The sequence below is a fragment of the Pelobates fuscus genome, chromosome 6, assembly GCF_036172605.1.
Source record: "Pelobates fuscus isolate aPelFus1 chromosome 6, aPelFus1.pri, whole genome shotgun sequence".
NCBI classification, from domain to species: Eukaryota; Metazoa; Chordata; class Amphibia; order Anura; family Pelobatidae; genus Pelobates; species Pelobates fuscus.
This window is the reverse complement of record NC_086322.1, coordinates 53,885,263-53,911,340: the sequence shown is the minus strand read 5'-3', so window position 1 is coordinate 53,911,340 and position 26,078 is coordinate 53,885,263. Positions and strand designations below refer to the sequence as shown.

At 39.9% G+C, this 26,078-nt stretch overlaps 1 protein-coding gene across 1 annotated transcript in view; it reads right to left on the bottom strand.

Moving 5' to 3' along the window:
* HGFAC (HGF activator) overlaps window positions 1-26,078 on the bottom strand; it is a 113,408-nt gene that overhangs the window by 76,729 nt on the left and 10,601 nt on the right. The window contains exons 3-6 of the mRNA XM_063457726.1: window positions 22,179-22,275; window positions 17,422-17,489; window positions 6,466-6,588; window positions 4,634-4,768 (exon numbers count right to left, since the gene is read on the bottom strand). Of these exons, the coding sequence (XP_063313796.1) occupies window positions 4,634-4,768; window positions 6,466-6,588; window positions 17,422-17,489; window positions 22,179-22,275 (423 nt within the window). The remainder of the gene's footprint in view (window positions 1-4,633; window positions 4,769-6,465; window positions 6,589-17,421; window positions 17,490-22,178; window positions 22,276-26,078) is intronic.

Genomic DNA, 26,078 nt, shown 5'->3' with positions numbered 1-26,078 from the left:
CTGTATTGCATCTTAATCTAGGTTGATTAAAACTCATTTTCACTAAGCGACTCACAAAATATAAAAGCAAGGCATTACCTTCCTGGAAATGTAACTAACTATGTTTTCGATGTCTTAACCCCAAAGATATGTACTACCTACGCATTTCCCTTTCTTTATTTTGTATCCCTCATATGTGCCTTAATAAAAGAAAGATTTACAAAAAAAAAAAATTGTGCACATATTCTGCATGCCACACAAATGATCTTCTATGTCTGATACTGACGCTTGTCAGCTTAGAACCTTTGCATAGACTGCTAATATGTGATGTGAGTAGGTAATCTGGTAAGATGCCAAACCCCTGGGAAAGTGGGAAGGGTGGGTGGGAAGTGCTTAGTAAAAAAAATGGAAGGTATTGAAGTGGATTGTGATGTCAAGCCTCTCAGAGCTTGTTGGATGTTGCGGGGAAAATGGAAGGTATTGCTTGGAGTGGATTGTGATGTGACAAGAATCTAGTAGAAACTCCATAATATCAGGCAAAAAAACTAACCTCTCTAAAATAAAGATTCATGGGTCAGAAACACAAACACACATGGTGGCATTAACAGATGTATTGAAGGTCTTCGGAGACTTGGCCGGATACAAGGTTAATATGGACAAGTCCAGCGTGTTGCCTTTAGGTATGCCAGAGCGGGACGTCACTTACATAGGGGCAACATATAACTTACGAATAGCAAGCGATCACATAAAATACCTAGGCATACAATTGACGGCGGACCCTACTCAATTATTTCAACAGAATTATACCCTGCTGATAAGGACATTGATGACGGATATGGAGCAATGGACAGATAAGGCGATCTCTTGGATAGGGAGGATTCATTCCGTGAAAATGAATGTGCTCCCTAGAATATTGTTCTTGTTTCAGGCACTCCCAATTAGAGTAACCAGATCTGACTTGGGTTCACTTCAACAAACAATAGGTAAATTTATATGGCAGAACAAGAAACATAGGGTCTCACGCAACATTCTTTACCGAGCTAAGGACAGGGACGGCCTCAGCCTTCCACACCTACATTTCTATTATGAGGCAGCCCAACTGGCCCAGGTGGCATTGTGGCACTCACCGCCGGAGGAAAGGAGATGGGTGGACCTGCAAGCGTCCCTTATGGGGATGGATATGCCTCAGTTCCTTATGTGGACCCCTAAGGAGCACAGGCCAAACATCGAAGTGCCCTGTCCAGCGATTTTCAATTCCTTGAGGATATGGGACACAACCGCCCCCAAGTACGGCCTGGCGGCTTCCCCCTCTCCAATGACCCCCCTGCTGAGCAACAAGGCATTCCTACCAGGGATGACGGCCCGAGATTTTAGAGGTATAGAACGGGATGGGCTACAGCGATTACACCAGCTGTATGATGGGGGGTCGTTTGTGACGTTTGAGGACTTACAAAACAAAACGCCTTTGCGACCCTTTGATTTTTTTCGATACCTCCAGATTAGAGCTTATGCCCGAAATACTCAGGTTAAACAAGCCGCAGAAACACAGATGACGTTCTTCGAAAGAATGTGTGCGAAGGAACAATTTCCGAGCAGACTGATTTTGCTTCTTTACTCACAGTTGTGCAATAACACTTTGGAATGGGGAGGACTTACATATATAGACCAATGGGAGGCAGATTTGGGAGAGACGCTGGAAGGGATAGAGTGGCAGGAAATATGGGAGGCGGCCGCGCAATCCTCTATGTGTGTCTCGCTGCAGGAACAATCATATAAGACGCTATTCCGATGGTATGTTACACCGGTAAAGTTGAGCCGTATGAATCAAATTACTACAGACCTATGCTGGCGGGGGTGCGGTCTCAAAGGCACATATGTTCACATGTGGTGGGAATGCCCAATAGCACAGGTCTTTTGGCGGCGAATTGCGCAGTTATTGCGAGACATATTCGAGAGAGAGGTTAAGCTAGACCCATGGGTGTTCTTGCTAGCTAGATCTATGGAAAACTGGACAAAAGCGGAACAGACTCTATTGCATAAGGTGACCCTAGCTAGGAGAGCTTTGGCACAGGCGTGGCTGCAGAGCGAGGCTCCGGAAATTGCTGTGGTAATCCAGAAGATTAAGGATAATTATCTCATGGATGACCTCACGTCCCGGGTTAGAGGCACGACGACAAAATTTGAAAAAGTTTGGGGCCCTTGGATGGCCAGCGCAGCAAGTGCTTGATGCACACACAAAAGAGACCTCCCAGGATGGGAGTTAATCAATAGGATACGGGCTGCCCTGAATTCCCCCACACATCCCTCCTCCACCCCTTTCCTACTTCTCTCGCTTACTAAACTCCTACTTATCTCTCTTACTTTTCTTTTACTATCTTTCTTTTTATCGTGAGAAATACTCACAACTATTGCAACAAAACCATGCAATATGTAACTAACTTGCATTTCGAGAGGATATAGACCTGTGCTCACAGGAACAAACGGATAACGATTTATAAGTGTTTAAGATACAGATTTATAAGATCCACACATTAACGCATGAAAATGATGAGGCATGTCCTATCGACCAAAGAAATGCCTGTATGGTATTCTGTAGCTTCTTTATGTTATATCTTATTATTATTTTATGTTCTAAGTTAAAAATACCAGGGAGAACAGGGAATCGGCTTTGTGCTATATGATGTACACATTGCAGGGTACATTGAGACAGTACAAGTTAGCTAGATGTGTCAATCTAATGCTCTTAGAGGTTTACTGGGGATATGTAATACACAATGTAACGACACCTTGCAACGTATTGATATGTTATGTATTCGATGTACTGTTCTACCTTGGAATAAATAAAGAATTAGAAAAAAAAAGGAAACACAAACACACAAACAAACACACACAGTGTCATAGGCAGACACACACACACAAAGCCAGCACACTCTTTCTCACTCTCTCTCTCACTTACAAACAGTATGGGCTGGCCTGGAGGGGAGAGCATTGGCACTGAAGTCTCTTGTGTGTAATAGTTGGGGAAACAGGGACTCCTTCCTGCTTCCCCCTCAGTGTGCTGCCGTAACCAGGAAACAGGTAGATACTGCATTTAGCTCCGCTCCTGCTGCCAATTTATTTCTGCCTCCGCTGCCACAGGCAGTCACACACAACCCCTTACTTGAAGCCAGCTTTTAAAACTCTGCACTGTCGGCCCCTGTGTATGTGAGCTACGTTGGATGCCCGGCACCCCTGCTGCCATGATGCCCTGTGTGGCCGCACAGCTCGCACACCCCGAAGGCCGGCCCTGTGACAAGAAAAGTCCTTCATATCTAGTATGTTACCTAGACTATATATATAATATGTGTGTTTGTGTCAGGTGTTTATCGTACGTTTGCTTCTGTCTTTGTGGTTTCCATTTTTTATATTTGGTTAAATAATACGATGCATGTGAATTTTGGAGATGACTTTGTAAACTGGCACTTTACATTAAAGGACCACTCTAGGCACCCAGACCACTTCAGCTTAATGAAGTGGTCTGGGTGCCAGGTCCAGCTAGGGTTAACTAATTGTTTTATAAACATAGCAGTTTCAGAGAAACTGCTATGTTTATTAATGGGTTAAGCCTTCCCCCTAATTCTCTAGTGGCTGTCTCACTGACAGCCGCTAGAGGCGCTTGCGTGATTCTCACTGTGAAAATCACAGTGAGAGCACGCAAGCGTCCATAGGAAAGCATTATGAATGCTTTCCTATGTGACCGGCTGAATGCGCGCGCAGCTCTTGCCGCGCGTGCGCATTCAGCCGACGGGGAGGAACGGAGGCGGAGAGGAGGAGGAGAGCTCCCCGCCCAGCGCTGGAAAAAGGTAAGTTTTTACCCCTTTCCCCTTTCCAGAGCCGGGCGGGAGGGGGTCCCTGAGGGTGGGGGCACCCTCAGGGCACTCTAGTGCCAGGAAAACGAGTATGTTTTCCTGGCACTAGAGTGGTCCTTTAAATGTTGCACTGTATTTTCTGAGAAATATATATATATATATGCATACGAGCGTATAATTAAAAAATATATATTTTTGGAGGGGTGGATCGTTCGTGAGTTCCCACACTTTTTTCCCCAGGACTTGACCCCTGGGGGGTATGTAACATTTCATTGCATGGTGAGTGGCTAGGGTCTTGGTGACCCACTAGCCACACAGCGTGGATCTGACTTATAAACAAATTTTCCTCCTCCCTAATGTATATTTAATTAGAGCTCCCAACAGCCACTCATGAGAGGGGGCTGGGGTGAGACATAATTATATTATAATGAAAGTCGCCGCCCATAGATGCAGTTGGGGGGAATCTAGGTCCCCCTTGCAGTACTGCCATCAAAAATTTACACAGCTCAATACCTGGGCCTTGGAGACCCACTCTGAGTCTGTCCACAAGACATGTCCCCAAGCCTGCCCTCATGGAGTGGAGTGTATGTGTTTAGGGAATGTAGTATATCAGGAATCCAGTGTAGGGTATGCAGTGTGTATGTGTTAGGGATGCAGTGTGTGTATGTAAGGGACCGGTAATATGATTTCTGTACTGTTTTTCCTAGGTTTGGGTGTTGAAGGTTGGTCCCCATGTATCATACAGGAAATATATAAGTGTATTAAAGAAAAAACTGTCAGCAAAATTAAATTCAATTGCAATTCACCTTTGTATCTTTCTCCAGTGTGACATGTTATGGCACCATCCTGACAACTGCATTTCTCCACTCGACCTTTATGTATTCTGCCCCAGGTATCTCCATGATCATAGAATTCATAGTGAGCTTCATCAAAACATTTTCCTAAACAACAAACAGCAGAATTAGGATATAGGTTACATAACGTAATGTACACTGATCAGCCAGAACATTAAAAACACCGACAGGTAAAGTGAATAACATTGATTATAGCACTACAATGGCACCTGTTAAGGGGTGGGATATATTAGGCTGCAAATGAACAGTCAGTTCTTGAATTTAATGTGTTGGAAAGATCTGAGTGACTTTGACAAGGGCCAAATAGTGAAGGATAGACGATTGAGTCAGAGCATCTCCAAAACGGCAAGTCTTGTGGGGTATTCCTGGTATGCAACGGTTAGTACCTACGAAATGTAGTGAAAGGAAGAACATCCAGTGAACCAGCGTCAGGGTCATGGGCGCCTAAGGCTCATTGAAGCGTGTGGGGAGTAAAGACTAGCCCGTCTGGTCCGATCACACAGAAGAGCTACTGAAGCTCAAAATGCTGAAAACTTAATGTTGGCCATGATAGAAAGGTGTCAGAAAACACAGTTCATCACAGTTTGCTGCGTATGGGGCTGCGGAGCCACAGACCAGTCAAAGAGCCCATGTTGACTCCGGTCCACCACCGAAAGCCCCTTAATGGGGACGTATGCATCTTAGCTCGACCATGGAGCAATAGAAGTAGGTTTCCTGGTCATTACGTTTTCTTTTAGATTAGGTGCATGGCTGTGTGCATGTATCCATGGAAGAGATTATTCTTTTTTTATCATTATTGATATTTATATAGCACCAGCTTATTCTAGCAGCATGATGCACTATGGGAAGAAAACAGGCTGGCAGAGGTAGTGTTATGCTCTGGTCAATGTTCCGCAGGGAAGCCTTGGCTCCCAGCATTCATGTGAGTGTTAGTTTGACACATACCATCTACTTAGAGATTGTTGTAGACAATGTACTCCCTTGATGGCAGTGTCCTCTTTCAGCAGGATAATGCACCTAGCCACACTGCAACCATTGTTCAGAAATGATTTGAGGAACATGACAAAGAGTTCAAGGTGTTGCCTTGGCCTCCAAATTACACAGATCTCACTCCGATTTGAGCATCTGTGAGATGTGCTGGAACAATAAATCTGATCTATGGAGGTTCCACCTTGCAACCTGCAGGAATTAAAGGAACTGCTTCTAATGTCTTGTTGCCAGATATCACAGGACATGTTCCGAGGTCTTGTGGAGTCCATGCCTTGACACATCAGAGCTGTTTTAGTAGCACAAGGGGGACCTACACAATTCTGGGTACATATTCTAGTCTACCTGTATTGTTCTGCCTTAGAACAAATTAGCCATTTTCTTTTTAAACTAGATGATATTTGTAACTTTACATGGCCTCCCGTGGTAGGGTAGACTATGAGTGCTATGCCTGACTACTTAACTACAATACACATTACAGCACACTACATAGTTATGGTGGATGCCATTTTTGAGACACCAATCTCTGTCCCCAGTTGCAAATGAAAATAATTTATGTGAGACCTTTATATCAAGCTGGTACTTTAATTGATACAGCAACATTTTGGATTTCTGTTAAAAAGTTATTGAAAAGGAGCATTTAAAATGCCTAATCTACTAGCACATTAGAGACGTTTGTTTTCTTGGAATGTTGTAGCCTAGAAATTAAGACTCATTTTTTAGATAATTTTAATAAATATGTAACAGCATAACAAAGATAATTAGGTTTAAGAAGTATTGTTTTAATTATTACTTACTTAAATTACAATTTGTCCCCATAAACCCCTCAGGGCACGCACAATGATAAGAAGCACCAGCAAGTACATCGATACACACGCCTCCATTTTCACAAGGATTAGGTATGCAAAGATTCGAGACACCTGCAAACAGATATCAATATGGTTTTAGGGTAAGAATACGTCTTTATTTACAGTAAAATGTTTACACTAACCCCTCCTATCAGCCGTCTATCGCCATCATATCAAAAGTAACAATTTCCTGTAATGCAATAGTTATCGGGAAGACTTTGGTGATATTTCTCCTCAAATGACATCATAATCTCCAGCAATTATTCATTTTTAAAAAAAAAGTAGAAGATAAAGCTGTCAAATTCTAAATATGCTTTTTTTTTTTTTTTAACTGTTCCGTTTTGGACAGGTATCTATTATTATTATTATAATTATTATTATGACATCTATCGCACTTTATGTACTGTTTTTAGCCACGTAAGGACAATCTCTAATTATAAAACATATTAGAATGCGGAAATATTTCAAACGCATGCTGATAATTAAGTATAATGAGTTCTAACCACTAGAGGCAGGCATGGAAATTGTTTTTAAAAAATTTAAAAAAAACATTATAAAAGCACAATATTAGTACGATTTGTTATGCTCTGTGTGGCAGGATAGCATTACAGTTTCAGTACATACAGTACTGCTTTACAATTTGGGGGAAAAAAACATTTATATCTCCTTCTTACTTGCTCTTGTCATCTTTTTAATTCTGTGTTGTAGATGCTTTTTGTCATTAGTCATGTCATTTTTTGTAGATATGTCCACAACTTGTCATATGTGTCACCGAACATGTTTTTACAAAGTCTATTTAACCATGTAATATAATATAATATAATAATAATAATAATAATGAGCGATTTTTATAGCGCTTTTCTCCCTGTGAGACTCAAAACACTTTATAAGTATACAAACATAAAGACATAAAAGTTAGGAGTTTCTGAAGGTCAGCTGAGTGGACTGAATGCCTGATGGAAGAGGTGGGTCTCTAGCTTTTTTTATTTAAAAGTCTGTAAGGACGTTGCCTCTCTGATTGCGCCCGGTAAAGAGTTCCAGAAGGTAGGGGCAGCGTGGCTGAATGCCCTGGAACCAGACTCTGTCCTTATTCTTGGCACTGACAGGAGGGATTTGCTGGCTGACCGAAGTGAACGGGATAGAATGTAGGGTGTCAGGAGCTCTTTCAGGTATTGTGGGCCTTGATTGTTTAAAGCTTTGAAGGTTAGCAGGCCAATATTAAAATATGTTCGCCATTTAATTGGAAGCCAGGGAGTGGAGAACAGGTGTTATGTAGCAGGAGCGAGTTTGATTGCCCAGTAGTCTGGCTGCTGCATTTAGTACTGTCTGAAGGCGGTAGAATTCTTTTTCTGGGAGACCCAAGTAAAGTACATTGCAGTAATCTAGCCGAGAGGATACAAATGCATTGATTAATGTTGGCATATCATCCGGTGGAATTAAGTGTTGTATCATGGCTATGTTTTTTCAGATGAAAGTAGGCAGATTTTATTAAGGAGGAAATCTGCTGTTTAAATGCTAGTCCAGAGTCAATCAACACTCCGAGGTTTTGTACCTCTGATGAATGTAATGATATACTTTCTTTTTTGTGACTCTATTTTTGATTTTATAGGTCCATTTCTGTTATATTTTAATTGTGAGCACCGGTGTGATACCAGGGACCAAGCATTTCTGCTAAATGGTGAGCAAACCGATTAGCAGTGATGCAGATCCCAGTGCCCACAGACTCCAGGCACCATAACAAATTAGGTCAGTTGTTCTTTTAACTTGTCTTTTATCTTTACAGCTGGTCAGGTGTAGATTTTTCTGTCAGCTAGTGACAGGTGGTAAATTGTACCATCTAACATAAAAAGTAGATGCTACGCAGACTTTAGCAACGCCTTTTAATCTCTATGGGAAACATTAAAGATTGCAAGATCTGTTAATTACCAGTAATTCGAAGCTTTGTAGCATGAACACAGCCAGCGTCCATCAGACATGCGCAGTTGTTGATATTGTCTTTAAACAAATCGATTAGCTTGACAACAAATTGATTTGTCCAAAACAAAATCGTTTCAATATGTTTTTAATGGATGACACATTTTCTTTGGATTCGTGATTTAGATTTAGAAATCTCAACTAATTTCGTGCTAAGCGATCGCTTTTTCAAGCAAACTGTTTTATCCAAAAGTTGAAATCCAAAAATTAAAGGGGTTTTTGTTTCGGAAAAATTAATTAATTGTCCTAAAGAACCTATCAACGTAAAGATGAATGCAACATATGCACAAGTCCAGTTTAAATAAAAATATTTTAGCAATTACCAACTTGTCACTAAAGGGCATGCATCATAATTAGTCCTTAGTGATTTGTAGACTTGGAGATTCATTTAATTCCAAACTGCAATTAGTCAGAATCAGGTGTTCAGTCGAATTCCCAATATGCAGCCGAATAACAAACCAAATTAATCGAACCATGGCCGAGCATGTTCGTTTTGGTTTGTAATTCTGAATTCTGCCTGGGACACCAAAAAAAGAGATGTCTGAAGGGAAAAAAGATCTGTGAACCAAATCATTGGAAAATGTCCCTATCAGTTCACAGCAGATACATAGGTACTTTATATTTAGCAATACACTGATTAGCTTATTTTCACTCCCTTTTGGTTCATCTGACTCCCTTCCTGAACCAGTTTCTCATTATCGAAATTGTGCCAAGCCGAACATATGGCCGTCCCAAAAATATTTTTACTTTTGGGAAAGAATGATTCGGCCAAACAAAATGTAATCACCGTGCACAATTCTAGTGATTTCTTTGCTTTGATCATTATCAGTGAAAACATATTCCCCTCACCATAGTAACCTCATTTAAGAAAAACAAATTAGCAATTTAAGTAACCTGACTTGCTACGCAAAAAAGATTAATATTTGCAAGAGATATTTTCTTAAACGATTTAGTTTAGTCCGTTTCTGAGAGGGATTTAGTGTTAACAGAGTAATGCATGAGTCTATATAAATATAATTAAACTAACATGCTCTAGCTAAATCTCCTGCCCCTGTGAATAGAAGACCTGGGCATTTCCCATGGTCCATGTGCCCAAACTTAAAAAAAAACAAAAAAAAAAAACAGCATTGTTAATGTTTCACGATATAGCAACATTTAAGAACATTGAACTTGGCCACTGTCTAGAGAATCTATCCAAAAAGCATTTAGAAACACACGTGATTCAATTATTACAGAATACCTAATGATGTTTTGTCATTGTTTACTCTCACAGTTTTAGTATCCATTTGGTATATGAGCCGAACATTCATAAAAAGGAATATAAATTACATAATACGGCAAAGAAAACATATCTGCAAAAAATAACTTGATATCTGAGTATCTGTTACTGGTTTAAAATAAAATAAAACTTTTTTTTAGCATAATATATTTTACTTACAATTCATTTTTTTTATTATTATTATTTTAGCAGTCAGAAATCAGAGAGTGAGAGTAATCATCTTACATACAGTTCCAAGCTCCTGAGCTGACAGGAGCAGCAATATTAAACTAACAAATGGTCCAGGGGAGCTGATAACTAGATGCCTGACATGCATACGCTTCTAGGTTATGACACCCATGGTGGTCGGAAGACACTACTCATCAGAATAATAATAAAGTGTATCCTGGAACCTTAGACAAGTTTCATACTTCATGGGATGTGAGTCTTTATGATTGATTAACAGGAAGGGAATCGAAGGGCCGTATGCTTGTTCTTAGACTTCCTCTGATCAGTGTAATCATACATGAAGAATCAAGAACGTAATAACCCCTGTATCTTCTGCAACTGATCAGTCACTATCAACTAACTATCTTCATAGTATCCTGAAAAATAAACTCAGAACATTCACCTGCACAGAAACTTTTCTAAAATCATCTTCACAGCAGTAAAAGGATCAGTCTTCTATACCAGGATATAATACTGCAGGCCTCACGCAATTCTCTCCGATAAAAGAGCCCAAAACAAAATGTTAGCGGCTGTTTAACCCCTTAAGGACACAGCTTCAGAAGCTTGTCTTTCACTTAATGACACAAGCATTTTTTGCATTTTTTGCTGTTTGCGTTCAACTGCAATTTGCATTTTACTAATTTATTGCACCGACGCATATTATATACCGTTTTTAAAGGACAGAAAGGGATTTAATTTGATGTAACATATATTTACATAAATGCTTATTTATTATTAAAAAAATACAGAAAAATGCAAAAAAATTATTATTGATTATTTTTTACAGTTTTTGCAATAATAATGTGTGCACAATTAGTGCAGGTTAAGGAAAGTAATTAAAAATAAATTCATTTAGTTGTTCTGATTTACAGAATATATAATGTGTCTGGGATTTTAATTTTTTTTGGTAGTTACAGGTCACAAAGCACAAGGAGTAAAATAAACTTTTAATGTGGAGCGATTTTAGAATTTGGTATGTTTGTCTTGTAAGCTTAATAGCCATAAAAGAAAACAAAATTGCCACACAAAAGTATATATTTATATAAAGTAGACACCACAGGCTATTTACCTAAGGTTGTTTTGACACTTTCTACGTAGCCATTTTACCGCCAACCTCTGCTAAATATTGGAGTAAATATTGGAGTGTTTTTTGGGGGTTTTCGCACACAAACTTATAACAAAGAACTTCTCATGTGTATTTCGTAAAGTTGTTGTGTGCTATTCCTGTACAAAGTTTTATTATGTGTTCAGTTACTTCTGCTGAGTACAACGGTACCCCCATTGTATGTCTTTGGCACTATTTCGTGAAGCTACAGTGCCATATAGGAGACCTGTCCTTTTCAGTATTCACTGTAGAATTTTGAGAGACGGATTTAATGAGCCTATGCTTCCATTTGGGGTATTATAACAGTTTGACTGTTCAAAAAACCCCACAAAGGCCTACCATTTGTAAAAGTAGACACTCCAGGGTATATCATAAGGTGCATATTGTGCCTTAGCATGCCCCCATTTTTTCACCAATATATGCCAAAGTATGTGGTAAAAAATAATTTGGGGCATTTTTTTACATACGGATTGCATTTTTGCTGGGCATTTTGTATATGTCATATGTGCCACTAAGTTCAAACACCCCAAATTATGCTCGGCTAAGTCTTCTGAGTAAAAGGACACCCCATTGTATGTCTATGGCACTATTTCGTGAAGCTACAGTGCCATACAGGAGACCTGTCCTTTTCAGTATTCACAGTAGAATTTTGAGAGACAGATTTAATGAGCCTATGCTTCCATTTGGGGTATTATAACAGTTTGACTGTTCAAAAAAACCCCACAAAGGCCTACCATTTGTAAAAGTAGACACTCCAGGGTATATCATAAGGTGCATATTGTGCCTTAGCATGCCCCCATTTTTTCACCAATATATGCCAAAGTATGTGGTAAAAAATAATTTGGGGCATTTTTTTACATACGGATTGCATTTTTGCTGGGCATTTTGTATATTTCATATGTGCCACTAAGTTCAAAACCTCCAAATTATGCTCAGCTAAGTCTTCTGAGTAAAAAGACATCCCCAATGAATGTCTTTGGCACTATTTTGTAAAGCTACAGTGCCATATTGGAGACCAAGCCATATCAGTTTTGACAGAACTTTGAATTTTGACGCTGGGCCTATGTGCAATTTCCGAGCATCTTCACAGGTTTTAAATTCAAACTACCCCACAAAGGCCTACCATTTCTTAAAGTAGACACCCCAGGGTATTTCAAAAGGCATATTTTGAACCTTAGCGTGGGATAATTTTTCCGCTAGCTTGTACCAGGTGTAGTTGTAATAAGCGTTTTTTCTGCCTTTTTGACACACAAAGTGAGTTTGCACAGTATATTTTGCAAACCTTATGTGTACCACCACTCTATAATACTTTATATGTTGCTCAGCTATGTCGGCTGAGTACAAAAATACCCCCGTATGTACCTTTGCCAGGTATATGTGGACATCGGAGGGGCACATTTGGGACACAGCCATTCCATTTTTTTTCAAACTTTAAATTTTTACGCTGTGCCCATGTCCCATTTTAGAGTATTTTACCAGGCTATATAATCCAAATACCCCATAAAGCCATACCATTTCTTAAAGAAGACATCCCAGGGTATTTCAAAAGGCATATTTTGAACCTTAGCGTGGGATAATTTTTCCGCTAGCTTGTACCAGGTGTAGTGGTAATGAGCGTTATTAAAAGTATTTTTTTACTTTTTAAAACTTTTTTTACTTTTTAAAACTATTTTTTAAACTTTTGTTTTGCTTATTAATTTTTTTAAAGTTTCCTAAACTTTCGTAAAACTTTTTTTTACAGATTTAACATTTTTCTAAGCTTTTTCTTTTACCGTTAACCCCTAACTAGCAGTAAGCAGCACTAACAGTAAATTCCCCATTTTCCCATAACTTCCACCCACCCCAGCTAGCAAAATATTTAATTATACAATATTTAAATTAGTTAATTAAATTAATTTAACCCCTGAGGGTTAAAAAATAAATAAAAGTTAATCGTCAGGGGTTAAAAAAAATTAGATCACAGTATAATACTGTGATCTGTATTTTGATCACTGTAGGCAGTGATAGACTGGCAGGGAAGGGGTTAATTTTTATTTGGACTGGGTAAAGGGTTTATTTTTTAAAAATTTTTACTTAAACGTTATTAAAACTTTTTTTAACTTATTTTTTTAACTTTTTAAAGCTTATTTTTAAACTTTTTTTTAACGTTAACCCCTAGTTAGCCTAACACTAAATCCCCCAATTCCCCACTAACTTCCACCCTCCCCAGCTAGCTAAATTTATAATTTTAAAATATTTAAATTAATTAATACAATAAATTTAACCCCTGAGGGTTAAAAAAAAAAAGAATTAACCCTCAGGGGTTAAAAAAAAATCAGATCATATTAAAATGTAATCCCTGCCAATTGATCACTGGGGTGGGATTTTAATTTAAATTATTTTTTTTTACACCAGGGGGCAGGATCACTGAAGATCCGTCTCCCTGCACTTCACACTGAACCCGGAAGTGCAGGGAGGCGGAGGTGAGTATACAGAGCACATGTGCTCGCTCTGACATGCTGTCAGAGCGGGCACATGTACTGGGGCAGCCCGATCCGGTGCTCCCGGTCTGCCTCTAATAGAGAGGCAGACCGGAGCACCATTAACCCCACGATCGCCGTGAATGCGGCGATCTGGGGTTAATTTTACCACGTGACGGACGAGGTCCGTCACCCGTCGTTAAGGGTATCCCCTGGATGACGGACCACGTCCGTCACCCGTCCTGAAGGGGTTAATGATCCAATTCCTCCTTAGAAGCTAAACTAAAAACAAAGACTCCTCATAAAAGAAAAACCATCAAATTAATGAACAATCTCGTGTGTAATCCTAATCTCTGCGGTCTGCTATAGCCACCAGAAAAAAAAAAAATTACTTGATTAACTGCCTCAAACTGTACAGGTGCTCAACACTGAGGTTAGCTTTCGGTGTTTAAAAGATACAAATACTCACAGTGTAACGTATCTCAATACCTAACCCTGCCTATGCATACTTAGGCACTGAAAGAGTTACTTTATTGAGAGCTAGTCCAGTGTATTTTATGTTTCTGAATCAAATTATGTCAGATCAATCAATTTAATTGATATCAATTAAATTGAATTGATATACTTTCCTAAAGAATTGAGTTAAACAAGAGTGTAAGACTGTATCACAAAAGGTTTTTTTTGTAAATGTAAATGTTTTATGAATTAGATATTAACATATCATAGAAAAATATAAAAAATAAAATTAGTAAATTAACTGCTGTGTTTAGTGTGTAGTGTAAGCGTGATGTAGACTAATTCATGGCTGCTGGTACACGTGTAAAGATGCTAAGGCACCTTTAATTCTCCAGACCGACCAACACAACGTGCTTGACCATAGAGCATGACTTGCTAGACCATTGCACGGCTTGTGAGACCATAGCACAGCTTGATCAACTGTAGCAAAGCTTAGTATACTATAGCATAACTTTCATGAACACAACATAGTATACTAGACATAAGCACTACTTGTATGACTACCTCACAGTATAGTTGACTATAGCACAGATTGGTAGATCACAGTAACGCTTACGGAACAATCATAGCTTTTCTACACCTTTGAAATCATTGAATATACTAAAATCTATCTTTGTTACGTTACTACTAACTACCATGCAGACAATTTTTATTTTAATTAACACATTAGACCGAAACCAGTCATTTATTCTATTTGAAACCACTTTTTTATAGACTCATGTAAAATAATTATTACACAAGTTCTGGATGACTGATCCCCTTTGAGGAAATTCAAAGAAATTTGTTTTAACGAGCTTTAGCAGTGTTAATGCCTAAATCATGAAGAACCTTCCGTGGCAATTTCACATTTTCTTTTCTTTTTGCAAACGATCATTGGCTCTATTCTCTTAAGGTTGTGTAAAGCTAAACAGAGTAAAGAGTTTGTGAGCGGCATTAAGCCGACTGTTACACATTGGCACTCTGCACCAATTTCCAGGCCATTTTATACAACGTTATTGAAGAGGACAATATCAGTTCAATCGAGGTTTCCAGATGCCCCTTCGTTGTTCAACACTTTTTGGCCCACCAGGAAATTCCAGTCTAGGCTTCATCCGTGCCAATCATGGCCTCTTTCCAAAACAAACAAACAGTTAACTATTGCTGCAGGTTTTATGCATGAGGAGTTAGAACATAGTCACTAACTTAAAGGATGACAGCCATCCATGCAATGCTCGCTACTTCTGGTCTGAGCCCACACTGATATCAAATGCACAAATAAAAAGTAGTTTAGCACCTCATAATGGCAGCAGGTTTGGAGAGAAGCCATTGAAGTATAATACCCTCATTGTAACAAAAAAGGGTCTTTGGCTTGATGTTATATACACTTTTAGAGGCAAGCTTCCTTTGATTTAGATTATTTTTTACGCCCTAGGAAACGCTGTAAAATAGACGTCTACTAGTTTTAAATCCTCAGAAATTGTGCTTGCTGAACATAAATTAGTTTCAGTCAGATTTCCTTATTGACGTGCCTTAATATCTGTTATTGATGTTAATAAAGTTATTCAAATGTCAAGGAAGAGGTTGCATATAAACACATTTAAACAGAAGGCGTTGTAACCATCAGGATTCCATAAACCTTCTAATACTGTCTCTTACGGTCCAGAGATGGAATGTTACCATATTAATGGATTGGCTGGTTAGAGTATTGGTAACTTCGCTATCTTAGAACTGGAAACTCAAATTCAAATCTTTGGGCAAGACACCTAACCAAATTCTTATTTGTGCATTACCACAACAAGAGGACATAGTCTTACATTAGAGGGGCAAAGGTTTAAAAATAATATCAGGAAGTATTACTTTACTGAGAGGGTAGTGGATGCATGGAATAGCCTTCCAGCTGAAGTGGTAGAGGTTAACACACTAAAGGAGTTTAAGCATGCGTTGGACATTTGATATTGGACTACTTAGTCTATCCAGGTATTTACCTGGCACAGATTCGTTTATTTATTTTTACTCGTTGATTTTAAAGAAATAAAGCATTTTTATTGGATTCACTATCCTGGACCTGGTGTATCTATTATTCCAAAGCACTGGAAAGAAGAACTACAGCACTTTAAAGGAAAACACCTCACACAGAAGGGGTTTGGACAACCTTGAATGGTCCAGAGGCATATACTACCGGAGTCATATGACGGTATGACTCCAGGCTTGTGAGTGACACCATTATATATTTTTAAACCAAATTTTACATATACTGTGTTACACTATTTTGCTGCATTATCTTGTTTTTCAGAATATTTGCTGCATTGAGCTCCACCTTTTTATGTATGTATACTATGTATTTTTAAGTGGTGTAGGGGATACCACTTTTTAGGTGTTTGAGCATCAGTCCCTAATCACCCCCACATTGTGCACCCATTTTATTGTATTATGCGTGGGATAGGCATAAGGCTATCCTAACTATAAGATAAGGTCAGGGACTAATGAAAGTATTTAGAAAATTGGGCAGACTAGATGGGCCGATTGGTTCTTATCTGCCGTCACATTCTATGTTTCTATGTTTCTATATATCTGCCTAGGTTGTGAGTTTGTTTGAGAAGGGCCTTTAACTACAAAGCACTGCAGAATATGTTGGCTTCATATTATTATTATTATTATTATTTTATTATTTATATAGCGCCAACAAATTCCGTAGCGCTGTACAATGGGTGGACTAACAGACACATAATCAGACCACTGGACGTACAGGAACAGAGGGGGTTGAGGGCCCTGCTCAATGAGCTTACATATAAATAATAATAACTCTCTTTCGCATAAAAACAGTATCCTTTATAAAAAAAAATTGTGTCTAATATGCGTCCTGTTTTTAATGTTATTGCTGTGCATGTATGGAATCTATGACTATTAAGTTTCCAGTGGAACTTTTCCCAAGTCTTTGTTTGGCAGTCATTTCTGTTTAAGGTGATTTGTATTGTATTGATCCCATATTATGTTTTTGTGTATGCCCCTAAGACAACTATATGTTTTTCTAATGCCAAACTACATGTCTGAGGCGTCAAATAATAGGAATTCCATACCGCTGTAAATCTATCCTTTGCTCATTCCTACAGCCCATCTTCCTCCTACAAAGCAGGCCCTGTATATGAACCCTTCTTTACCAGCTAGCCATGTCAATATAGACTTCTTTGTTACTGTTGTATAAAATATACAAATGCCATAATAAGACAAGATCCGGAGGTTGTCAGGCTGTGTTACATTAAATGAGCATGTTCACCAAACATACTATTCAACGAATACATTATGCATTGACCCTTGTAGCATGCATTTTGCATGATCTTCTCTAGTTAAAGGGAGCTAAATATTCTGGTAATCTTGTTTTCACTCACCTTTTACATAATTGGGCAAACAGTAGCCTCGTTCTTTGTCTCGATCATAGTTATGAGTAGTGGCACACCTAAAAGGGGATATAGGCACAGCATTATTGAGAAATATGTTAAAAGGATTGAACTGAATACATGTTCAATGTTCTTTATTTCCAGAACATGCTCCCTTTTTCACAATCATGAACTCTAATCCATGGTTAGCAGAATGGCACATGAAGAAACAAGGAAAAAGGTGGGTTAATAACTTGTAGAATGTTTTGGTATAAGAAATCCACAAAAACATGGGCTGGGTGATGATGGCATAGTGGAAAGGGTTAACAGAAAGGACAGGACCATGAAACAGCCTTGCCAAATTAGGTACGCCTCTAAAATATTTTATTTAAAATTCTTAAAGGGACACTATAGGCACCCAGACCATTTGATCTCAATCAAGAGGTCTAGGTGCCAACTGCCCCCCTGTTTTGACCCGGCAGCTAACAACATTTCCATTTTGCAAAAACTGCATTTTTTTCATTGCAGGGTTAACATACCTCTGGTGGCCAAACTTTGACAACAATTCAGCCAGGGCATTATAAGGCAGAGCAGCCCAATATGAATGTTGTGTCACCATTGCATGCATTCACCCCAAAGTGAGCATGTCAGGTCAATTCCCCTCCAGGGCAGCCGATACGCAGAGCCATGTTGAAGAGCTCTCACATGGGCAAACATTCCCCGTGTTTAAAGCAGTGCAAGCGATTCTAATGATACGATTATTCTGTGTTTGTTGGTCTTTGCCGATAACTTAACCCACATAAGTGGGACACAAGCCAGAGAAAACAAAATGGACAGAGTTAAAAGAGGTCAGAGTATGTGTGTGTGTGTGTGTTGCTAGTGGTGTTAATGTGTGGAGGGTTGGCTGGTTTGCAGTCCAGTGTGTGTCTGGATAGGGCAGTCGTGTGTGCGGGTGATGTGGGAAATGGTGTAGTATATTTGTGCATAGGGATTTTACTGTATGTGTAGAGGAGATAAGGAATGTAGTGTGTGTAGTTTTAGGGACTCTATTGTATAGGAGGAGATGGGCTATACTATGCGAGAGAAATAGCAGCTATAATGTGGAGGAAATAGGGGCTGTAATTAGGCAGGGAAACGTGCTGTAATGTGGGAGGGAAAGGGGCTGCACTGTGTCTGGGATGTGGGGGCTGTACTGTATCTGTGAGGGATAGCCGGTGTAATGTGGAGGGGTAGGAGCAGTACTGTGTGTAAGGATAGGGGCTATATTGTGTGCATAGGGGGGATTGGGGCTATACTATGTTTGTAGTGGATGCTGAACATGGGAGAGAAATATTACAGCTGCATTACTAACTTAACAACTCAAAAATGCTCTCCTAAAATGCATGTGCTTCACAGAACACCTAGTATGGGGCACCTGTATACGATGGATTTGGGTACCCAGCCAAAGGGACTGATCAGGGCTCAAAATATACTAAGAAAAATCAATGAATTTTATCTGGCATGAGTCAAAATACAGAGAGCTGCACAATAACAGATAGGATGAAAGAATGAGATAGGGAAAGCTTTGGAATTATTAGGGCATACACTCAAGTCATCTTGAAATGCCTTTTTATATGTTGAGGTTTTAATTAAACAGTTGTATTAACTTTTGTATGTGGGCACAATGCCTACATAATTAAATGTTTATATTCAGTTGGGTTTATAGAATCTGTATTCCACAAAATGCAAGCACATTTTTTTAAAATTCCTATAAGCAGTGTTGGAAGTATAGCATTACAATATATACCAAATAATCTTGCCTATCTTCCTCTAGCCCAGTGGTTCTCAGACCAGTCCTCAAGACCCACCAACAGTCCAGGTTTTGTTAGTATCTCCATTGGGATAAAACAGGGAAATACATAAATCCTGGACTGTTGGTGGGCCATGAGGACTGGTTTGAGAACAACTGCGTCTGGCCAATCCTGTGATAAACATTATTTCAAAGAATGAACAAATAAATACAAATTACACTCTATTGTTAATTATTGACACATTTAAAGCAGCTGATGAGCTGTAAACAATGCAAAGCAATCACAGTTTGACTCTTTCAATACAAGTTTCACTATTTATTTTCTACCATGATTGATTTACTAGAAAGGAACTCATATCTTAGGTGAAATAATCAAGTTTAAGCCATCACAATTTTTTTGAAGAAGAGTTATCGATACATTAACAGAATTATCAAAAGCATAGCAAATCCAATCCACCTAAAAGCACTTTATAAACCAAAGGAAACGGTTTTTCAACATTTAAACCAATATCCCAAAAATTTTTAATGTTAAATGTACTATACTGAGTGCGGGTTTGTTCATTATTTGTATTTGAGCCTTTTCTGGAGTCAAACCTACAGTAATCCTGTACCTACACTTAAATAATCTTTCCTGTTGGCAGTGTGATATAGTATATATTTTTTTAAATAATGAGGTAGTTAGGAGGTTAATAATCAAATGAACAACTGCTGTTGAACGGGTCTACAGGGTTCCTTGCAAGTGGTAATAAATTCTTGATCGTAATTGTAAAAAATCCCCACCAACTCTTCCTTTGTTCTATGCTTCACTCATTCTCAGATTTAATATTATCCTCTTGCATAGCTCTATATATCTGTTTGCTCCCCCTTGACATGCATTAATCTCAGTATCATGTTCTAAAACACCTTCTTTTTCTAGAATGCAGTCTTTAAATTTCTCCTCCTGCAGGGGGTCGGATAGTCCCCTGAACCATTTGTCAGGATGAAGAGGTGTTAAGCAATAATGCCAGTACAAGTTAGTGGACATATTAACATCTTAAAGTCCTCAGCTTAATTTCACAAATACTGGAGTTAGTCTGGAAACGAACATCTCTCGTAGTAACAAATCTTTATAACGTTCCATGCAATATAAAGTTCTCCTCAATTTCTGTAAATGTTATGTTTGTGTTCCCAAACATAGCACAGATTGCCCAGTAGGTGACCAAGGCAGCACAGACAATGCTCAGTCACTGCACACACTCTCACTTAGTCAACACACACACACACAGACCACTCACAGAAACAGAGCCCAGGGCTGGACAACCTTAATCTGGATCTGCTTGCAAATGTTACCCATTGTTTCTACAAGCTCTTCCTGTAGTCATACTGTATTAAAGGGGCAGTCAAAGCACCAGAGGCTTTGCATCCATCTAGCCATCCGAAAAAATATTAAAAATAAGAGACTACCCACCTCCCTAACCTTCTTCCTGCCCGCTTTTGTTCCTTCTTACTTTACATTATGTTTCTCCATCTACCAATGCCTGCCATTTTTCTATAATTCTCTCTGGCCACCACCCCCAAACTCCCCCTGCCACCTCTTATCTCAACTCCCCATTTTAACTGTTAAGTTGTAAACTCACAGTCTATCCAGGTAAGTAATTAACTTTACCTTTTACATTGATCAGTGTATATTATAATGTATTTTTTCCATTTGTACAGCGCCGTGCAATCTGATGGAGCTGTATAAATACCAGTAATAATAATAACCACTGCAACCCACTAAAGCCCCACGGTAAGGAGTGACACTTTTTCAAACAGGCATCCACTATATTCCCAATATTAATGGATATATCTGTTACAGGTGAAGATCTCATTCTGCTTTAGCAATATTCATTTTGCCCCTATATGAACATCACTCATTGTTCAGTTCCTCCCTCTCTATCCCTCCTCCTATGGCTATGTCCCCCACCACCACCCAAATAGTGCCAGGATATGCCCATTCTAGTTGGCACTTCTTTAACAAATCTACTGCCACCGTCTATGTCTTTTTTTGTCAATCATAGGAAAGATACATCATGATATGTTATATGTTTTGACCGAATGTGAAATTCCAACGCAATTTTTATGAGCATTTCATAAAGATTTTATCATTATGAATAGTTCCTTTTTTGTGTATGCGGGGCTTGACAGAGCTGCTTTAACCCCGTAAGGACCAAACTTCTGGAATAAAAGGGAATCATGACATGTCAGACATGTCATGTGTCCTTAAGGGGTTAAATAAATGATACTTACCTTTCAGCTATTGCCAAACCGTTCTCGCTGGGTCCACCGTTCCATCTCAGCTGAGATCATTAATGTATCTCTGTGAGGAGCATTCTGTGTCTTCATGCAGAGCATGAGGACTTCAAATTTCAGTTCTGCAAATATTTTGCCTCTAGAAAGCAATGTAAAAACTGATTTGTCTAAAAAGAAAGAGTGCCTTTGCAACAAAATCACTGCGCAGGTGTTTAGGGTGTCCCTTTAAGTCTTACTGAACATCAAAGGGCTGTAGCCCTGCTACAGATGCAGACTAACCATTTGGTTATTCTAGCTGTAATAATTATTTTGTATATATTTACTCATCATCCATCATTATTAATACATTTTGGATTTATTCTTTATTGTTTTGTCTATGATTTGATATATTAATTTGAATGTACTTATTAAATACATGCCTTCTCTAATAGAATTTTATTTTTAATTCTTCCCTTGGAAATGGACATCCAATAAAATGAAAAAAACAACAACAACAACACAAAAAGAGCCGCATAAAAACCCAATGATTGGACACAATAAAAGTAGTTTGTGGTGGCCTAATAGCTGCTGACAAATGAAGTATTACACTTTGAGTTTGCCCCAATATTTTAAAATAGATTTGTTATTCAATGCTTTTCTCCAAAAATGGAATATCAAAAACATGTAGCACAAACTTCCTAACTCTATCCCAGCTAAATCGAGTACTCACCAAGTCCTAGTGGAAGAAGATTCAGCTATACACGAGTAATACAGACGTCCAGCACGACGAAAAGGAAATTTGCACTCTTTTCCATCCTGGGTTAAAACTAAATAAAACAAAAAGGAACCATTATAGTCAAATGTCCCAACATATAAAATAGCTGTTATAAAATCCATATCACCGGAATGCAATAATTGTTCTTAGCAAATAAAAAGTCTAAAGGGTTTAATTACTAAATAATTAATAGTGTTGAATTTAAAATGGAATTACAAAATCAAATTTAAATAGCCATTTTGTGACTACAGCCAAGTTAAAACATACTGCCAGATGTTGGCCTCCATTTTACAGATCGGTTTTCAATCCACCACAATTAACTGTTTAAAAAGAGGGTGGGGGCTCTAAATTACAATAAGGGGGGGGGGGGCTTATTGTGCTCCTGCCCACCTGACCCCCACCCACTAGCGGCAGTTGGGGGCCCTAAATAACAATAAGGGGTGGACCTATTGTCCTGATCCAGCCCCCACCACTGAGCAGCAGGTGAGGGCCCTAAATGAAAATGGAGGTTGCACCTAGTGTCCTCCCCCCGGCCCCAACCCACTGAGCGGCAGGTGGAGGCACTAAATAACAATAAGGGGAGGGAGATATTGTCCTCCCTCCTAGCCCCCACCCATAAGCCCTAATGAAAATGGGGGTGGACCTAGTGTCATTCCCCCCCCCCCCGGCCTCCACCCCTCAGCGGTTGGTGGGGGTCCTAAATTACAATAAGGGGGGACCTATTGTCCTGCCCCCACCCATGTGCGACGGGTGCAGGCTAAGTGTAAATACTCCCCCCCAGGTGACTAGGGGTTCCCAAACCCCTAGTCACCCCCCCACCCCAAAAACTTTTAATAAAGACCTATCCACCCCCCTCACCCTAAAAATAGTAAGGGGGGAACAATAAAACTAAATCCCTGCAAATAAAAATAACTTGCCATTTGATGTCTTCTTTTTTCTAAAATCTTTTTTCAGCCCCAAAAAAGCCAAATAAAAAAACATAATACCCGTCAAACCTGACGCTAAGAAAGTAATCCATCTTTTTTTTTTTTTTAAGATTCTTTATTTATGATGCTTTTTTGTTTTATACAGTAAATTAATTGGGATGGGGTTACAGAAGAAAAATAAGGGAAGGGTGGGGGAGGGGATAATACACAGTCGTATAGTATTAGTTTACATTCTGGATTTCTAGTCGTTTGAGTTATACAATTGCCCAACATATAAACATTGATCAGATAAGTCTAAGCTATATCTTGTTCCACATAACCTTGGTAAGGAAGTAGACAGGAGTCCAGGGGAGGGGGAAAGGAAGAAACAGAAGGAAGACCTGGTTTGCACCAATTTGTGCTTGCTTTCTGCTGCGGGCCCGTTTGGCGTGTATTGTCGAAGTAGGCCCTGTGGGGTCCTTTCCTTGTTCCCAGGTTGGTCATCCCGCCCCCGTCCCCCGTGATCTCCGGTGAAGGTGCTGTCGTTCGTCAGTTGCCTATCGCTATGGTGAGCTTTTGGTTACGTCATGTGGCCAGATGTAGGCTATGGTCTTAGTCTTTCTTTGTAGCATGGTTTGGTGTGTTTTTAGGGCGTATGTATTTCGATAACGAAACTAGCCAATGCTTGTGTATCCTGTGCTAGGGTAAGGTTGCAGTGCCATGGTTAGGGGATGGGTCGTGAGAGGGTTCCCCCGATAAGGGGGGCCACTCCGGTGATTGGGTAAGGTAGTTTGCGACACGGAGTCCCAGCCTCGCGATTCCGGTGGGGTCGGGTAATGGTCGGGTTTGAGGGGATCTTTATGTTGTTTTTAGCGGGTTCCATCTGTGCATGTGCTGTAGGGGGTCCTTATCTGAGGGGTGTTAGTTCCCGTACTTAGTATATCTAGGTTTACCAGGGTATGGAGGTATCTCCCTCGGTCCATGGATCCCATATTTTATGAAAGCGCTTAGGCGTGTCGTGGAGTAGGGATGTGAGCTTGTCCATTTGTATGTGGTCTTGTATTTTTTTTGTGATAGATGTCTGTGATGGTATTCTGTTTGTCGACCAAAGTTCCGCTATCGCTCTCCTTGTTGCTAAGGCAATACGGGCACTGAGTTTGTTTTCTGCTCTAGTGAGGTCTTCTAGGGGTTTTGAAAGTAGTAGTGCCCATGGGTCTAATGGGTATGGTTTGTGTAGTATTTTAGTCAATAGAGCAGTGACCTTGAGCCAAAGGGGTTTGATTTTGGGGCAGGTCCACCAGCAGTGGAGGAACGTCCCTTGTTCTCCGCATAATTTCCAGCAAGTGTTGGGTGTTTTGTGTATGATTGCTAGGCGTTGGGGTGTGAGGTACCAACGGAAAAGCATCTTATATGCTTGTTCCGTGTGTGTTACACAGATCGATATCGAAGCTGTAGCTTCCCATATGTCTGCCCAGTCTGTGGAGTCCTCTGGGGGTCCCAGGTCCTTCTCCCAGGCTGCTATGTACGGTAGTGTGATTTGAGTGGGGTGAGTTGCCAGGGTTGTGTATAAATCCGATATTTGTCCTCTTCTAGTTGGGCATTGTGTGCATTCTCTTTCGAATCGGGAGAGTGTGGCTGTGCCTGCTTGTTGGATTATTGGAGTTGAGGCAAAGCTGCGTATTTGAATATATCTAAAGTGGTCAAAAGTTGTTAGCGTGTCGGCTTCCTTGATGTCTGAGTATTGTATCACTTTGTCATTTTGGTATAGGTGATTAAGTCTTACTATGTCTCTTTGATCGAAGCTGGCGAAATGGGCTGGAGTAAGACCTGGTGGGAACAGTTTGTTCCTCCAGATCGGGGTCATTGGGGAGAGGAATGAAGATAGCTCATATTTGTTCTGCAGTTTGTCCCATAAGTCTATAGAGTGAGTGATGGCTGGAGCGGTTGGGGGGGGTAGGGGTCGGTGTGGTTTAGGGACCCACATGTAAAGGGAAGGGTGGTCTCTTCCAAAGATTGTGTGTTCAATGTCTACCCATCTTTTAGTTTGCGGGGGAACGTGCCATTGTTGGATTTGGGTCAGTTGTGCCGCTGCGTGATAGTGCGAAAAGTTTGGAAGCCCCAGTCCTCCCTGTTTTTTGGGGACATAGAGGGTGGTTCTGCTGACTCGGGGTTTGCGACCATTCCATATGAACTTATCAACCGCCGTTTGTAAGGTCTTGAGGTCTGCTTTGTGGGGAGATATGGGCAGTGTTTGAAAAAGATATAGTAATCGGGGGAGTAAGTTCATTTTCACGGGCGCTATTCGGCCAAGCCATGAGACTCCCAGAGTCGCCCATTTTTGGAGGTCGGTGTGTGCTCTTCTCAGGAGCGGCTTGTAGTTTTTTTCATATATGGTGGTTAGGTCGGCTGGAAAGTAATCCATCTTAACCCATGGAGGACACCACGCAGACTGAGCTCCACTGGGCAGGGAAAGGCTTATAAAACCTTCCAACACCCTGCAATTAGGCTTAGAGCACTCTGATTGGTTCATTCCAAGCCAACCAATCAGAGTGTTCTGCCAGGTAAATGAAAAGACTGACAGGTAAGTCTCTACATTTACCTGTCACGTCACTCTGATTGGTTGGATTGAAATCCAACCAATCAGAGTGCTCTGTGTCATTTTACACAGCATGTGAAAGTTCTTTGGAATTTTCCCATGCTGTGTAATTTGACTCATAACACTGTGATTGGTTGATTGAAAGCAACCAATCAGAGTGTTGCTATGAGTCAAATTACATACCAAACAAAAAAACTCCCAGTATCCCCCCTCCCAGTATTAACCATCTCCCTGCCAGTATCCCCCTCACAGTATTACCCCCTCCCTCCCAGGACCCCCCCCTCACAGTATTACCCCCTCTCCCTCCCAGTATCCCCCACAGTAATACCCCCTGCCTCACAATATTCCCCATTC